The sequence below is a fragment of the Chiloscyllium plagiosum genome, unplaced genomic scaffold (assembly GCF_037043375.1).
Source record: "Chiloscyllium plagiosum isolate Xiang-an unplaced genomic scaffold, Cpla_swu_hap1 HiC_scaffold_38, whole genome shotgun sequence".
Taxonomy (NCBI): Eukaryota; Metazoa; Chordata; class Chondrichthyes; order Orectolobiformes; family Hemiscylliidae; genus Chiloscyllium; species Chiloscyllium plagiosum.
Window position 1 is genome coordinate 10,694,518 of NW_028270176.1, and position 20,443 is coordinate 10,714,960.

Consider the following 20,443-nt stretch of genomic DNA (forward strand, 5'->3'; position numbering starts at 1 on the left):
ACCCAGCCATCTAAACCCCAGCAATAAAACAGTAACCCAGCCATCTACATCCCAGCAATAAAACAGTAACCCAGCCATCTACATCCCAGCAATAAAACACTAACCCAGCCATCTACACCCCAGCAATAAAACAGTAACCCAGCCATCTACACCCCAGCAATAAAACAGTAACCCAGCCATCTACACCCCAGCAATAAAACAGTAACCCAGCCATCTACACCCCAGCAATAAAACACTAACCCAGCCATCTACACCCCAGCAATAAAACAGTAACCCAGCCATCTACACCCCAGCAATAAAACAGTAACCCAGCCATCTACACCCCAGCAATAAAACAGTAACCCAGCCATCTACATCCCAGCAATAAAACAGGAACCCAGCCATCTACACCCCAGCAATAAAACAGTAACCCAGCCATCTAAACCCCAGCAATAAAACAGTAACCCAGCCATCTACACCCCAGCAATAAAACAGTAACCCAGCCATCTACACCGCAGCAATAAAACAGTAACCCAGCCATCTACATCCCAGCAATAAAACAGTAACCCAGCCATCTACATCCCAGCAATAAAGCAGTAACCCAGCCATCTACACCCCAGCAATAAAACACTAACCCAGCCATCTACATCCCAGCAATAAAACAGTAACCCAGCCATCTACACCCCAGCAATAAAACAGTAACCCAGCCATCTACACCCCAGCAATAAAACAGTAACCCAGCCATCTACACCCCAGCAATAAAACAGTAACCCAGCCATCTACACCCCAGCAATAAAACACTAACCCAGCCATCTACACCCCAGCAATAAAACAGTAACCCAGCCATCTACACCGCAGCAATAAAACAGTAACACAGCCATCTACACCCCAGCAATAAAACAGTAACCCAGCCATCTACACCCCAGCAATAAAACAGTAACCCAGCCATCTACACCGCAGCAATAAAACAGTAACCCAGCCATCTACACCCCAGCAATAAAACAGTAACCCAGCCATCTACATCCCAGCAATAAAACAGTAACCCAGCCATCTACACCCCAGCAATAAAACAGTAACCCAGCCATCTACACCGCAGCAATAAAACAGTAACCCAGCCATCTACACCCCAGCAATAAAACAGTAACCCAGCCATCTACACCCCAGCAATAAAACAGTAACCCAGCCATCTAAACCCCAGCAATAAAACAGTAACCCAGCCATCTACATCCCAGCAATAAAACAGTAACCCAGCCATCTACACCCCAGCAATAAAACAGTAACCCAGCCATCTACACCCCAGCAATAAAACACTAACCCAGCCATCTACACCCCAGTAATAAAACAGTAACCCAGCCATCTACACCCCAGCAATAAAACAGTAACCCAGCCATCTACATCCCAGCAATAAAACAGTAACCCAGCCATCTACACCCCAGCAATAAAACAGTAACCCAGCCATCTACACCCCAGCAATAAAACACTAACCCAGCCATCTACACCCCAGTAATAAAACAGTAACCCAGCCATCTACACCCCAGCAATAAAACAGTAACCCAGCCATCTACATCCCAGCAATAAAACAGTAACCCAGCCATCTACACCCCAGCAATAAAACAGTAACCCAGCCATCTACACCCCAGCAATAAAACAGTAACCCAGCCATCTACACCCCAGCAATAAAACAGTAACCCAGCCATCTACACCCCAGCAATAAAACAGTAACCCAGCCATCTACACCCCAGCAATAAAACAGTAACCCAGCCGTCTACACCCCAGCAATAAAACAGTAACCCAGCCATCTACACCCCAGCAATAAAACAGTAACCCAGCCATCTACACCTCAGCAATAAAACACTAACCCAGCCATCTACACCCCAGCAATAAAACAGTAACCCAGCCATCTACACCCAGCAATAAAACAGTAACCCAGCCATCTACACCCCAGCAATAAAACAGTAACCCAGCCATCTACACCCCAGCAATAAAACAGTAACCCAGCCATCTACATCCCAGCAATAAAACACTAACCCAGCCATCTACACCCCAGCAATAAAACAGTAACCCAGCCATCTACACCTCAGCAATAAAACACTAACCCAGCCATCTACACCCCAGCAATAAAACAGTAACCCAGCCATCTACACCCCAGCAATAAAACAGTAACCCAGCCATCTACACCCCAGCAATAAAACACTAACCCAGCCATCTACACCCCAGCAATAAAACAGTAACCCAGCCATCTACACCCCAGCAATAAAACACTAACCCAGCCATCTACACCCCAGCAATAAAACAGTAACCCAGCCATCTACACCCCAGCAATAAAACAGTAACCCAGCCATCTACACCCCAGCAATAAAACAGTAACCCAGCCATCTACACCCCAGCAATAAAACACTAACCCAGCCATCTACACCGCAGCAATAAAACACTAACACACCCATCTACACCCCACCAAGGAAACACTAACACACCCATTTACACTCCAGCAAGGAAACACTAACACACCCATCTACATCCCAGCAAGGAAATACTAACACACCCATCTACACCCCACCAAGGAAACACTAACACACCCATCTACACCCCACCAAGGAAACACTAACACACCCATCTACACCCCACCAAGGAAACACTAACACACCCATCTACACCCCACCAAGGAAACACTAACACACCCATCTACACCCCACCAAGGAAACACTAACACACCCATCTACACCCCACCAAGGAAACACTAACACACCCATCTACATCCCAGCAAGGAAACACTAACACACCCATCTACACCCCACCAAGGAAACACTAACCCACCCATCTACACCCCACCAAGGAAACACTAACACACCCATCTACACCCCACCAAGGAAACACTAACACACCCATCTACACCCCACCAAGGAAACACTAACACACCCATCTACACCCCACCAAGGAAACACTAACACACCCATCTACACCCCACCAAGGAAACACTAACACACCAATCTACACCCCACCAAGGAAACACTAACACACCAATCTACATCCCATCCCGGAAACACTAACACACCCATCTACATCCCACCAAGGAAACACTAACACACCCATCTACATCCCACCCAAGGAAACACTAACACACCCATCTACACCCCACCAAGGAAACACTAACACACCAATCTACACCCCACCAAGGAAACACTAACACACCAATCTACATCCCATCCCGGAAACACTAACACACCCATCTACACCCCACCAAGGAAACACTAACACACCCATCTACACCCCACCAAGGAAACACTAACACACCCATCTACATCCCAGCAAGTAAACACTAACACACCCATCTACACCCCACCAAGGAAACACTAACACACCCATCTAAACCCCACCAAGGAAACACTAACCCACCCATCTACATCCCACCAAGGAAACACTAACCCACCCATCTACACCCCACCAAGGAAACACTAACACACCCATCTACACCCCACCAAGGAAACACTAACACACCCATCTACACCCCACCAAGGAAACACTAACACACCAATCTACACCCCACCAAGGAAACACTAACACACCAATCTACATCCCATCCCGGAAACACTAACACACCCATCTACACCCCACCAAGGAAACACTAACACACCCATTTACACCCCACAAGGAAACACTAACACACCCATTTACACTCCACAAGGAAACACTGACACACCCACCTACACCTTAGCAAGGAAACACTAACACACCCATTTACACTCCAGCAAGGAAACACTAACACACCCATTTACACCACACCAAGGAAACACTAACCCACCCATCTACATCCCAGCAAGGAAACACTAACACACCCATCTACACCCCACCAAGGAAACACTAACACACCCATCCACATCCCAGCAAGGAAACACTAACACACCAATCTACACCCCACCAAGGAAACACTAACACACCCATCTACATCCCATCCAGGAAACACTAACACACCCATCTACACCCCACCAAGGAAACACTAACACACCAATCTACACCCCACCAAGGAAACACTAACACACCCATCTACATCCCATCCAGGAAACACTAACACACCCATCTACACCACAGCAAGGAAACACTAACCCACCCATTTCCACTCCAGCAAGGAAACACTAACACACCCATTTTCACCCCACAAGGAAACACTAACACACCCATTTACACCCCAGCAAGGAAACACTAACACACCCATTTACACTCCAGCATGGAAACACTAACACACCCATTTACACCCCAGCAAGGAAACACTAACACACCCATTTGCACTCCAGCAAGGAAACACTAACACACCCATTTACACCCCACAAGGAAACACTAACACACCCATTTACACCCCAGCAAGTAAACACTAACACACCCATTTACACTCCAGCAAGGAAACACTAACACACCCATTTACACCCCACAAGGAAACACTAACACACCCATTTACACCCCAGCAAGGAAACACTAACACACCCCTTTACACTCCAGCAAGGAAACACTAACCCACCCATCTACATCCCAGCAAGGAAACACTAACCCACCCATCTACATCCCACCCAAGGAAACACTAACACACCCATTTACACTCCAGCAAGGAAACACTAACACACCCATTTACAACCCACAAGGAAACACTAACACAGCCATTTACACCCTAGCAAGGAAACACTAACACACCCATTTACACTCCAGCAAGGAAACACTAACACACCCATTTACAACCCACAAGGAAACACTAACACAGCCATTTACACCCTAGCAAGGAAACACTAACACACCCATTTACACTCCAGCAAGGAAACACTAACACACCCATTTACACTCCAGCAAGGAAATACTAACACACCCATTTACACCCCACCAAGGAAACACTAACACACCCATCTACATCGCAGCAAGGAAACACTAAACCAACCATCTACACCCCACCAAGGAAACACTAACACACCCATCTACACCCCACCAAGGAAACACTAAACCAACCATCTACACCCCACCAAGGAAACACTAACCCACCCATCTACACCCCAGCAAGGAAACACTAACCCACCCATCTACACCCCAGCAAGGAAACACTAACCCACCCATCTACATCCCACCCAAGGAAACACTAACACACCCATCTACACCCCACCAAGGAAACACTAACACACCCATCTACACCCCACCAAGGAAACACTAACCCACCCATCTACACCCCACCAAGGAAACACTAACACACCCATCTACACCCCACCAAGGAAACACTAACCCACCCATCTACACCCCACCAAGGAAACACTAACCCAACCATCTACATCCCACCACAGAAACACTAACCCACCCATCTACACCCCAGGAAGGAAACACTAACCCACCCATCTACACCCCAGCAAGGAAACACTAACACACCCATCTACACCCCACCAAGGAAACACTAACCCACCCATCTACATCCCACCAAGGAAACACTAACCCACCCATCTACACCCCCCCAAGGAAACACTAACACACCCATCTACACCCCAGCAAGGAAACACTAAACCAACCATCTACACCCCACCAAGGAAACACTAACCCAACCATCTACACCCCACCAAGGAAACACGAACACACCCATCTACACCCCAGCAAGGAAACACTAAACCAACCATCTACACCCCACCAAGGAAACACTAACCCAACCATCTACACCCCACCAAGGAAACACTAACCCAACCATCTACACCCCACCAAAGAAACACTAACACACCCATCTACATCCCAGCAAGGAAACACTAACCCACCCATCTACACCCCACCAAGGAAACACTAACCCACCCATCTACATCCCACCCAAGGAAACACTAACACACCCATCTACACCCCACCAAGGAAACACTAACACACCCATCTACACCCCACCAAGGAAACACTAACCCACCCATCTACACCCCACCAAGGAAACACTAACACACCCATCTACATCCCACCAAGGAAACACTAACACACCCATCTACACCCCACCAAGGAAACACTAACACACCCATCTACATCCCACCAAGGAAACACTAAGACACCCATCTACACCCCACCAAGGAAACACTAACACACCCATCTACACCCCACCAAGGAAACACTAACCCACCCATCTACACCCCACCAAGGAAACACTAACACACCCATCTACATCCCAGCAAGGAAACACTAACACACCCATCTACACCCCACCAAGGAAACACTAACCCACCCATCTACACCCCACCAAGGAAACACTAACACACCCATCTACATCCCACCAAGGAAACACTAACACACCCATCTACACCCCACCAAGGAAACACTAACACACCCATCTACATCCCACCAAGGAAACACTAAGACACCCATCTACACCCCACCAAGGAAACACTAACACACCCATCTACACCCCACCAAGGAAACACTAACACACCCATCTACACCCCACCAAGGAAACACTAACACACCCATCTACATCCCAGCAAGGAAACACTAACACACCCATCTACACCCCACCAAGGAAACACTAACCCACCCATCTACACCCCACCAAGGAAACACTAACACACCCATCTACACCCCACCAAGGAAACACTAACACACCCATCTACACCCCACCAAGGAAACACTAACACACCCATCTACACCCCACCAAGGAAACACTAACACACCAATCTACACCCCACCAAGGAAACACTAACACACCAATCTACATCCCATCCCGGAAACACTAACACACCCATCTACACCCCACCAAGGAAACACTAACACACCCATCTACATCCCACCCAAGGAAACACTAACACACCCATCTACACCCCACCAAGGAAACACTAACACACCCATCTACATCCCAGCAAGTAAACACTAACACACCCATCTACACCCCACCAAGGAAACACTAACACACCCATCTACACCCCACCAAGGAAACACTAACCCACCCATCTACATCCCACCAAGGAAACACTAACCCACCCATCTACACCCCACCAAGGAAACACTAACACACCCATCTACACCCCACCAAGGAAACACTAACACACCCATCTACACCCCACCAAGGAAACACTAACACACCCATCTACACCCCACCAAGGAAACACTAACACACCCATCTACACCCCACCAAGGAAACACTAACACACCAATCTACACCCCACCAAGGAAACACTAACACACCAATCTACATCCCATCCCGGAAACACTAACACACCCATCTACACCCCACCAAGGAAACACTAACACACCCATCTACACCCCACCAAGGAAACACTAACACACCCATTTACACCCCACAAGGAAACACTAACACACCCATTTACACCCCAGCAAGGAAACACTAACACACCCATTTACACTCCACAAGGAAACACTGACACACCCACCTACACCTTAGCAAGGAAACACTAACACACCCATTTACACTCCAGCAAGGAAACACTAACACACCCATTTACACCACACCAAGGAAACACTAACCCACCCATCTACATCCCAGCAAGGAAACACTAACACACCCATCTACACCCCACCAAGGAAACACTAACACACCCATCTACACCCTACCAAGGAAACACTAACACACCCATCTACATCCCATCCAGGAAACACTAACACACCCATCTACACCCCACCAAGGAAACACTAACACACCAATCTACACCCCACCAAGGAAACACTAACACACCCATCTACATCCCATCCAGGAAACACTAACACACCCATCTACACCCCACCAAGGAAACACTAACCCACCCATCTACACCACAGCAAGGAAACACTAACCCACCCATTTCCACTCCAGCAAGGAAACACTAACACACCCATTTTCACCCCACAAGGAAACACTAACACACCCATTTACACCCCAGCAAGGAAACACTAACACACCCATTTACACTCCAGCATGGAAACACTAACACACCCATTTACACCCCAGCAAGGAAACACTAACACACCCATTTGCACTCCAGCAAGGAAACACTAACACACCCATTTACACCCCACAAGGAAACACTAACACACCCATTTACACCCCAGCAAGTAAACACTAACACACCCATTTACACTCCAGCAAGGAAACACTAACACACCCATTTACACCCCACAAGGAAACACTAACACACCCATTTACACCCCAGCAAGGAAACACTAACACACCCCTTTACACTCCAGCAAGGAAACACTAACCCACCCATCTACATCCCAGCAAGGAAACACTAACCCACCCATCTACATCCCACCCAAGGAAACACTAACACACCCATTTACACTCCAGCAAGGAAACACTAACACACCCATTTACAACCCACAAGGAAACACTAACACAGCCATTTACACCCTAGCAAGGAAACACTAACACACCCATTTACACTCCAGCAAGGAAACACTAACACACCCATTTACAACCCACAAGGAAACACTAACACAGCCATTTACACCCTAGCAAGGAAACACTAACACACCCATTTACACTCCAGCAAGGAAACACTAACACACCCATTTACACTCCAGCAAGGAAATACTAACACACCCATTTACACCCCACCAAGGAAACACTAACACACCCATCTACATCGCAGCAAGGAAACACTAAACCAACCATCTACACCCCACCAAGGAAACACTAACACACCCATCTACACCCCACCAAGGAAACACTAAACCAACCATCTACACCCCACCAAGGAAACACTAACCCACCCATCTACACCCCAGCAAGGAAACACTAACCCACCCATCTACACCCCAGCAAGGAAACACTAACCCACCCATCTACATCCCACCCAAGGAAACACTAACACACCCATCTACACCCCACCAAGGAAACACTAACACACCCATCTACACCCCACCAAGGAAACACTAACCCACCCATCTACACCCCACCAAGGAAACACTAACACACCCATCTACACCCCACCAAGGAAACACTAACCCACCCATCTACACCCCACCAAGGAAACACTAACCCAACCATCTACATCCCACCACAGAAACACTAACCCACCCATCTACACCCCAGGAAGGAAACACTAACCCACCCATCTACACCCCAGCAAGGAAACACTAACACACCCATCTACACCCCACCAAGGAAACACTAACCCACCCATCTACATCCCACCAAGGAAACACTAACCCACCCATCTACACCCCACCAAGGAAACACTAACCCACCCATCTACATCCCACCAAGGAAACACTAACCCACCCATCTACACCCCACCAAGGAAACACTAACACACCCATCTACACCCCAGCAAGGAAACACTAAACCAACCATCTACACCCCACCAAGGAAACACTAACCCAACCATCTACACCCCACCAAGGAAACACTAACACACCCATCTACACCCCAGCAAGGAAACACTAAACCAACCATCTACACCCCACCAAGGAAACACTAACCCAACCATCTACACCCCACCAAGGAAACACTAACCCAACCATCTACACCCCACCAAAGAAACACTAACACACCCATCTACATCCCAGCAAGGAAACACTAACCCACCCATCTACACCCCACCAAGGAAACACTAACCCACCCATCTACATCCCACCCAAGGAAACACTAACACACCCATCTACACCCCGCCAAGGAAACACTAACACACCCATCTACACCCCACCAAGGAAACACTAACCCACCCATCTACACCCCACCAAGGAAACACTAACACACCCATCTACATCCCACCAAGGAAACACTAACACACCCATCTACACCCCACCAAGGAAACACTAACACACCCATCTACATCCCACCAAGGAAACACTAAGACACCCATCTACACCCCACCAAGGAAACACTAACACACCCATCTACACCCCACCAAGGAAACACTAACCCAACCATCTACACCCCACCAAGGAAACACTAACACACCCATCTACACCCCACCAAGGAAACACTAACACACCCATCTACACCCCACCAAGGAAACACCAGCCCACCCATCTACACCCCACCAAGGAAACACTAACACACCCATCTACACCCCACCAAGGAAACACTAACACACCCATCTGCACCCCACCAAGGAAACACTAACACACCCATCTACATCCCAGCAAGGAAACACTAACACACCCATCTACACCCCACCAAGGAAACACTAACACACCCATCTACATCCCACCAAGGAAACACTAACACACCCATCTACATCCCACCAAGGAAACACTAACACACCCATCTACACCCCACCAAGGAAACACTAACACACCCATCTACATCCCACCAAGGAAACACTAACACACCCATCTACACCCCACCAAGGAAACACTAACACACCCATCTACACCCCACCAAGGAAACACTAACCCACCCATCTACACCCCACCAAGGAAACACTAACACACCCATCTACACCCCAGCAAGGAAACACTAACACACCCATCTACACCCCACCAAGGAAACACTAACACACCCATCTACACCCCAGCAAGGAAACACTAACACACCCATCTACATCCCAGCAAGGAAACACTAACACACCCATCTACACCCCACCAAGGAAACACTAACCCAACCATCTACATCCCACCAAGGAAACACTAACCCACCCATCTACACCCCACCAAGGAAACACGAACACACCCATCTACACCCCACCAAGGAAACACTAACACACCCATCTACACCCCACCAAGGAAACACTAACACACCCATCTACACCCCACCAAGGAAACACTAACACACCCATCTGCACCCCACCAAGGAAACACTAACACACCCATCTACATCCCAGCAAGGAAACACTAACACACCCATCTACACCCCACCAAGGAAACACTAACACACCCATCTACACCCCACCAAGGAAACACGAACACACCCATCTACACCCCACCAAGGAAACACTAACCCACCCATCTACACCCCACCAAGGAAACACGAACACACCCATCTACACCCCACCAAGGAAACACGAACACACCCATCTACACCCCACCAAGGAAACACTAACCCACCCATCTACACCCCACCAAGGAAACACTAACCCACCCATCTACACCCCACCAAGGAAACACGAACACACCCATCTACACCCCACCAAGGAAACACGAACACACCCATCTACACCCCACCAAGGAAACACTAACCCACCCATCTACACCACACCAAGGAAACACTAACACACCCATCCACATCCCAGCAAGGAAACACTAACACACCAATCTACACCCCACCAAGGAAACACTAACACACCCATCTACATCCCATCCAGGAAACACTAACACACCCATCTGCACCCCACCGAGGAAACACTAACACACCCATCTACACCACAGCAAGGAAACACTAACACACCCATCTACACCCCACCAAGGAAACACTAACCCACCCATTTACACTCCAGCAAGGAAACACTAACACACCCATTTACACCCCACAAGGAAACACTAACACACCCATTTACACCCCAGCAAGGAAACACTAACACACCCATTTACACTCCAGCAAGGAAACACTAACACACCCATCTACATCCCAGCAAGGAAACACTAACACACCCATCTACACCCCACCAAGGAAACACTAACAAACCCATCAACATTGCAGCAAGGAAACACTAACACACCCATCTGCATCCCAGCAAGGAAACACTAACACACCCATCTACACCCCACCAAGGAAACACTAACACACCCATCTACACCCCACAAAGGAAACACTAACCCAACCATCTACATCCCACCACAGAAACACTAACCCACCCATCTACACCCCACCAAGGAAACACTAACACACCCATCTACATCCCATCCAGGAAACACTAACACACCCATCTACACCCCACCAAGGAAACACTAACACACCCATCTACATCCCATCCAGGAAACACTAACACACCCATCTACACCCCAGCAAGGAAACACTAACCCAACCATCTACATCCCACCACGGAAACACTAACCCACCCATCTACACCCCACCAAGGAAACACTAACCCACCCATCTACACCCCATCAAGGAAACACTAACCCACCCATCTTCATCCCACCAAGGAAACACTAACCCACCCATCTACACCCCACCAAGGAAACACTAACACACCCCTCTACACCCCACCAAGGAAACACTAACACACCCATCTACATCCCACCAAGGAAACACTAACACACCCATCTACATCCCACCAAGGAAACACTAACCCACCCATCTACACCCCACCAAGGAAACACTAACACACCCCTCTACACCCCACCAAGGAAACACTAACCCACCCATCTACACCCCACCAAGGAAACACTAACCCACCCATCTACATCCCACCAAGGAAACACTAACACACCCCTCTACACCCCACCAAGGAAACACTAACACACCCATCTACACCCCACCAAGGAAACACTAACACACCCATCTACATCCCACCAAGGAAACACTAACACACCCATCTACATCCCACCAAGGAAACACTAACCCACCCATCTACATCCCACCAAGGAAACACTAACACACCCCTCTACACCCCACCAAGGAAACACTAACACACCCATCTACACCCCACCAAGGAAACACTAACACACCCATCTACACCCCACCAAGGAAACACTAACACACCCATCTACACCCCACCAAGGAAACACTAACACACCCATTTACATCCCACCAAGGAAACACTAACCCACCCATCGACATCCCACCAAGGAAACACTAACACACCCCTCTACACCCCACCAAGGAAACACTAACACACCCATCTACATCCCACCAAGGAAACACTAACACACCCATCTACACCCCACCAAGGAAACACTAACACACCCATCTACATCCCACCAAGGAAACACTAACACACCCCTCTACACCCCACCAAGGAAACACTAACACACCAATCTACACCCCACCAAGGAAACACTAACACACCCATCTACACCCCACCAAGGAAACACTAACACACCCCTCTACACCCCACCAAGGAAACACTAACACACCCATCTACATCCCACCAAGGAAACACTAACACACCCATCTACATCCCACCAAGGAAACACTAACACACCCATCTACACCCCACCAAGGAAACACTAACACACCCATCTACACCCCACCAAGGAAACACTAACACACCAATCTACACCCCACCAAGGAAACACTAACACACCCATCTACACCCCACCAAGGAACACTAACACACCCATCTACATCCCAGCAAGGAAACACTAACACACCCATCTACAACCCACCAAGGAAACACTAACACACCCATCTACATCCCACCAAGGAAACACTAACACACCCATCTACACCCCACCAAGGAAACACTAACACACCCATCTACACCCCACCAAGGAAACACTAACCCACCCATCTACACCCCACCAAGGAAACACTAACACACCCATCTACACCCCTGCAAGGAAACACGATCACACCCATGTACACCCCACCAAGGAAACACTAACACACCCATCTACATCCCACCAAGGAAACACTAACACACCCATCTACACCCCACCAAGGAAACACTAACACACCCATCTACACCCCACCAAGGAAACACTAACACACCCATCTACACCCCACCAAGGAAACACTAACCCACCCATCTACACCCCACCAAGGAAACACTAACACACCCATCTACATCCCACCAAGGAAACACTAACACACCCATCTACACCCCACCAAGGAAACACTAGCACACCCATCTACACCCCACCAAGGAAACACTAACACACCCATCTACATCCCAGCAAGGAAACACTAACACACCCATCTACACCCCACCAAGGAAACACTAACACACCCATCGACATTCCAGCAAGGAAACACTAACACACCCATCTACCTCCCAGCAAGGAAACACTAACACACCCATCTACACCCCACCAAGGAAACACTAACCCACCCATCTACATCCCACCAAGGAAACACTAACACACGCATCTACACCCCACCAAGGAAACACTAACACACCCATCTACACCCCACCAAGGAAACACTAACACACCCATCTACATCCCACCAAGGAAACACTAACACACCCATCTACACCCCACCAAGGAAACACTAACACACCCATCTACCTCCCAGCAAGGAAACACTAACACACCCATCTACACCCCACCAAGGAAACACTAACACACCCATCTACACCCCACCAAGGAAACACTAACACACCCATCTACACCCCACCAAGGAAACACTAACCCACCCATCTACACCCCACCAAGGAAACACTAACACACCCATCTACACCCCACCAAGGAAACACTAACCCACCCATCTACACCCCACCAAGGAAACACTAACAAACCCATCTACACCGCACCAAGGAAACACAAACACACCCATCTACACCCCACCAAGGAAACACTAACACACCCATCTACACCCCACCAAGGAAACACTAACCCACCCATCTACACCCCACCAAGGAAACACTAACCCACCCATCTACACCCCACCAAGGAAACACTAACACACCCATCTACACCCCACCAAGGAAACACTAACCCACCCATCTACACCCCACCAAGGAAACACTAACAAACCCATCTACACCGCACCAAGGAAACACTAACACACCCATCTACACCCCACCAAGGAAACACTAAGACACCCATCTACACCCCACCAAGGAAACACTAACACACCCATCTACACCCCACCAAGGAAACACTAACACACCCAACTACATCCCACCAAGGAAACACTAACACACCCATCTACATCCCACCAAGGAAACACTAACACACCCATCTACCTCCCAGCAAGGAAACACTAACACACCCATCTACACCCCACCAAGGAAACACTAACCCACCCATCTACACCCCACCAAGGAAACACTAACCCACCCATCTACACCCCACCAAGGAAACACTAACCCACCCATCTACACCCCACCAAGGAAACACTAACCCACCCATCTACACCCCACCAAGGAAACACTAACAAACCCATCTACATCCCAGCAAGGAAACACTAACACACCCATCTACACCCCACCAAGGAAACACTAACACACCCATCTACACCCCACCAAGGAAACACTAACACACCCATCTACATCCCACCAAGGAAACACTAACACACCCATCTACACCGCACCAAGGAAACACTAACACACCCATCTACACCCCACCAAGGAAACACTAACCCACCCATCTACACCCCACCAAGGAAACACTAACACACCCATCTACACCCCACCAAGGAAACACTAAGACACCCATCTACACCCCACCAAGGAAACACTAACACACCCATCTACATCCCACCAAGGAAACACTAACACACCCATCTACATCCCACCAAGGAAACACTAACACACCCATCTACACCCCAGCAAGGAAACACTAACACACCCATCTACATCCCACCAAGGAAACACTAACACACCCATCTACCTCCCAGCAAGGAAACACTAACACACCCATCTACATCCCATCTAACCTCCTCCTGCTTGAACACCCCCTCCCTATCTCTGTAACCCCCTCTAGCCTCTACACACCCTCCCTATCATTGTAACCCCCTCCATCCCCTAAACCCCCTCGCTATCTCTGCAAACCCCACCAGCCCCTACACACCTCCCTATTTGTGTCACCTCCTCCGGCCGCTACACCCCCTCCCTATCTCTGTAACCCCCTCTGGCCGCTACACCCCCTCCCTATCTCTGTAACACCCTCCAGCCCCTACACCCCTCCCTATCTCTATAATCTCCTCCAGCCCCTACAACCCCTCCCTATCTCTGTAACCCCCTCTAGCCCCTACACCCCCTCCCTATCTCTGTAAAAACCTTCCAGCAGGCAAACACTTCCCTATCCCTGTAACCCCCTCCAGAAGCTACACCCACTCCCCATTTCTATAACCACCGCCGGTCCTACACCCCCTCCCTATCTCTGTAACACCCACCAGCCCCTACAACCCCTCCCTATCTTTGTAACCTACTCCAGCCCCTACACCCCCTCCCTATCTCTGTAATCCCATCGATCCCCTACACCCCTCACTATCTCTGTAACCCCCTCCAGCCCCTACACCCTTCGCTATCACTGTAACGCCCTACAGCCCCTGCACCCCCTCCCTATCTCTGTAACCCCTTCCAGCCCTCACACACCCTCCCTATCTCTGTAACCCCCTCCAGCCCCAGCATCCCCTCCCTATCTCTGTAACTCCCTCTAGCCGCTACACACCTCCCTATCTCTGTAACCCCCTCCAGCCCCTACACACCCTCCCTATCTCTGTAACCCCCTCTAGCCCCTACACCCCCTCCCTATCTCTGTAACCCCGTCCAGACCCTACACCACCTCGCTATCTCTGTAACCCCCACCAGCCCTCACACACCCTCCCTATCTCTGTAACCCCCTCCGGACCCTACACCCTCTCCCTATCTATGTAACGCCATCCAGCCCATACATCCCCTCCATATCTCTGTAACCCCCTCCAGCACCTCCACCCCCTCCCTATCTCTGTAACCCCCTCCAGCACCTCCACACCCTCCCTATCTCTGTAACCCCCCTCCAGTCCCTACAACCCCCTCCCTGTCTCTAACTTCCTCCAGCTCCGACACCACCTCCCTATCTCTGCAATAGCCTCCAGCCACTACACCCCCTCCCTATCTCTGTAACCCCCTCTAGCCACTACACCCCTCCCTATCCCTATAACCCCCTCCAGTCCCTATACCCTTCTCCCTATCTCTGTAACCCCCTCCAGCCCCTACACCCCCTCCCTATCTCTGTAACCCCCTCCAGCCCCTACACCCCTCCCTATCCCTATAACCCCTTTCAGCCCCAAAATCCCCTCCCTATCACTGTAACCCCATCCAGCCCCTACACTCCTCCCTATCTTTGTAACCTCCTCCAGACCCTACACCGCCTCCCTATCTCTGTAACCACCTCCAGCACCTACACCCCCTCCCTACCTGTGTAACCCCCTCCGACCCCTACTACGCCTCCCTACCTGTATAACCCCCTCCAGCCCATACATCCCATCCCTATCTCTGTAACCCCCTCCAGCCACTACACCCCCTCCCTATTTCTGTAACCTCCTCTAGCCCCTACACCCCTCCCTATCTCTATAATCTCCTCCAGCCCCTACACCCCCTCCCTATCTCTGTAACCCCCTCCAGCCCCTACACCCCCTCCCTATCTCTGTAACTCCCTCCAGCCCCTACATCCCCTCCCTATCTCTGTAACCCCCTCCAGCCCCTACACCCCTTCCCTATCTCTGTAACCCCCCTCCAGCCCCTACACCCCCTCCCTATCTCTGTAACCCCCTCCACCCCCTCCCTATCTCTGCAACCCCATCCAGCCCCTACACCCCCTCCCTATCTCTGTAACTCCCTCCAGCCCCTACACCCCTCCCTATCTCTGCAACCCCATCCAGCCCCTACACCCCCTCCCTATCTCTGTAACTCCCTCCAGCCCCTACATCCCCTCCCTATCTCTGTAACCCCCTCCACCCCCTCCCTATCTCTGCAACCCCCTCCAGCCCCTACACCCCCTCCCTATCTCTGTAACTCCCTCCAGCCCCTACATCCCCTCCCTATCTCTGTAACCCCCTCCACCCCCTCCCTATCTCTGCAACCCCCTCCAGCCCCTACACCCCCTCCCTATCTCTGCAACCCCATCCAGCCCCTCCCTATCTCTGTAACCCCCTCCAGCCCCTACACCCCCTCCCTATCTCTGTAACCCCCTCCAGCCCCTACACCCCCTCCCTATCTCTGTAACCCCCTCCAGCCCCTACACCCCCTCCCTATCTCTGTAACTCCCTCCAGCCCTTACATCCCCTCCCTATCTCTGTCATCCCCTCCATACCCTACACCCCCTCCCTATCTCTGTAACTCCCTCCAGCCCCTACATCCCCTCCCTATCTCTGTCATCCCCTCTATCCCCTACACCCCCTCCCTATCTCTGTCATCCCCTCTATCCCCTACACCCCTCCCTATCTCTGTAACCCCCTCCAGCCCCTACATCCCCTTCCCATGTGTGTAACGCTCGAAAGCAACAATCCCTGTCCTCCCAGCAACAGGATGGAAGCTGTAGCCATGTCGATCTCTGTGTCCCTCTCCCTCTCTCTCTGTCTCAGTGCTGGCTGAACTCACCAGGTGCGAGGTGTACATGGTGGGTTTGCTGTGGGACTGGCTGGTTGCAGAGAGCCCGGTGTTACTTGCTGGATTAATTCGCTTCTCCTTCTGTCTCCTGTTACAGAACCAGACTCGGATGACTTCCTTCTCCATGGTCAGCTGCTCCGCAATCAGCACAATCTCCTCAGACGTGGGCTTTTGGTTCTGGAACGACACAGTGACACAGAGTGACCACAGGGCCTCGGTCTCACACCGAGAGGGGCTCTCTCTCTCACACACACTCACTCACTCAGCTCCCAATCGCACTCTCTCTCTCACACACACACACACTCACTCAGCTCCCGCATCACTCTCTCTCTCACACACACACACACTCACTCAGCTCCCGCATCGCACTCTCTCTCTCACACACACACACTCACTCACTCAGCTCCCAATCGCACTCTCTCTCACACACACACACACTCACTCAGCTCCCGCATCGCACTCTCTCTCTCACACACACACACACTCACTCAGCTCCCGCATCACTCTATCTCTCACACACACACTCACTCAGCTCCCGCATCGCACTCTCTCTCTCACACACACACTCACTCAGCTCCCGCATCGCACTCTCTCTCTCACACACACACACTCACTCACTCAGCTCCCAATCGCACTCTCTCTCACACACACACACACTCACTCAGCTCCCGCATCGCACTCTCTCTCTCACACACACACACACTCACTCAGCTCCCGCATCACTCTATCTCTCACACACACACTCACTCAGCTCCCGCATCGCACTCTCTCTCTCACACACACACTCACTCAGCTCCCAATCGCACTCTCTCTCTCACACACACACTCACTCAGCTCCCGCATCGCACTCTCTCTCTCACACACACACTCACTCAGCTCCCACATCGCACTCTCTCTCTCACACACACTCACTCAGCTCCCGCATCGCACTCTCTCTCTCACACACACACTCACTCAGCTCCCGCATCGCACTCTCTCTCTCACACACACACACACTCACTCAGCTCCCGCATCGCACTCTCTCTCTCACACACACACTCACTCAGCTCCCACATCGCACTCTCTCTCACACACACACACTCACTCAGCTCCCACATCGCACTCTCTCTCACACACACACACTCACTCAGCTCCCGCATCGCACTCTCTCTCACACACACACACACTCACTCAGCTCCCACATCGCACTCTCTCTCACACACACACACACTCACTCAGCTCCCACATCGCACTCTCTCTCTCACACACACACACTCACTCAGCTCCCGCATCGCACTCTCTCTCACACACACACACACTCACTCAGCTCCCACATCGCACTCTCTCTCACACACACACACACTCACTCAGCTCCCACATCGCACTCTCTCTCACACACACACACTCACTCAGCTCCCGCATCGCACTCTCTCTCACACACACACACTCACTCAGCTCCCGCATCGCACTCTGTCTTTCTCACACACACACTCACTCAGCTCCCGCATCGCACTCTCTCTCTCACACACACACTCACTCAGCTCCCGCATCGCACTCTCTCTCTCACACTCACTCACTCAGCTCCCGCATCGCACTCTCTCTCACACACACTCACTCACTCAGCTCCCGCATCGCACTCTGTCTTTCTCACACACACACTCACTCAGCTCCCGCATTGCACTCTCTCTCTCACACACACACTCACTCAGCTCCCGCATCGCACTCTCTCTCTCACACTCACTCACTCAGCTCCCGCATCGCACTCTCTCTCACACACACTCACTCAACTCCCGCATCGCACTCTGTCTCTCTCACACACACACTCACTCAGCTCCCACATCGCACTCTCTCTCTCACACACACACTCACTCAGCTCCCGCATCGCACTCTCTCTCACACACACTCACTCAGCTCCCGCATCGCACTCTCTCTCTCACACACACACTTACTCAGCTCCCACATCGCACTCTCTCTCACACACACACACACTCACTCAGCTCCCGCATCGCACTCTCTCTCACACACACTCACTCAACTCCCGCATCGCACTCTGTCTCTCTCACACACACACTTACTCAGCTCCCACATCGCACTCTCTCTCTCACACACACACTCACTCAGCTCCCGCATCGCACTCTCTCTCACACACACTCACTCAGCTCCCACATCGCACTCTCTCTCTCACACACACACTCACTCAGCTCCCACATCGCACTCGCTCTCACACACACACTCACTCAGCACCCGCATCGCACTCTCTCTCTCACACACACTCACTCAGCTCCCACATCGCACTCTCTCTCACACACACACTCACTCAGCTCCCACATCGCACTCTCTCACACACACACACACTCACTCAGCTCCCGCATCGCACTCTCTCTCACACACACACACTCACTCAGCTCCCACATCGCACTCTC

At 50.8% G+C, this 20,443-nt stretch overlaps 1 protein-coding gene across 1 annotated transcript in view; it reads right to left on the minus strand.

Moving 5' to 3' along the window:
- pou2f2b (POU class 2 homeobox 2b) overlaps nt 1–20,443 on the minus strand; it is a 333,861-nt gene that overhangs the window by 78,778 nt on the left and 234,640 nt on the right. The window contains exon 12 of the mRNA XM_087980873.1: nt 18,033–18,218. Coding sequence (XP_087836999.1) covers nt 18,033–18,218 — 186 coding nt within the window. The remainder of the gene's footprint in view (nt 1–18,032; nt 18,219–20,443) is intronic.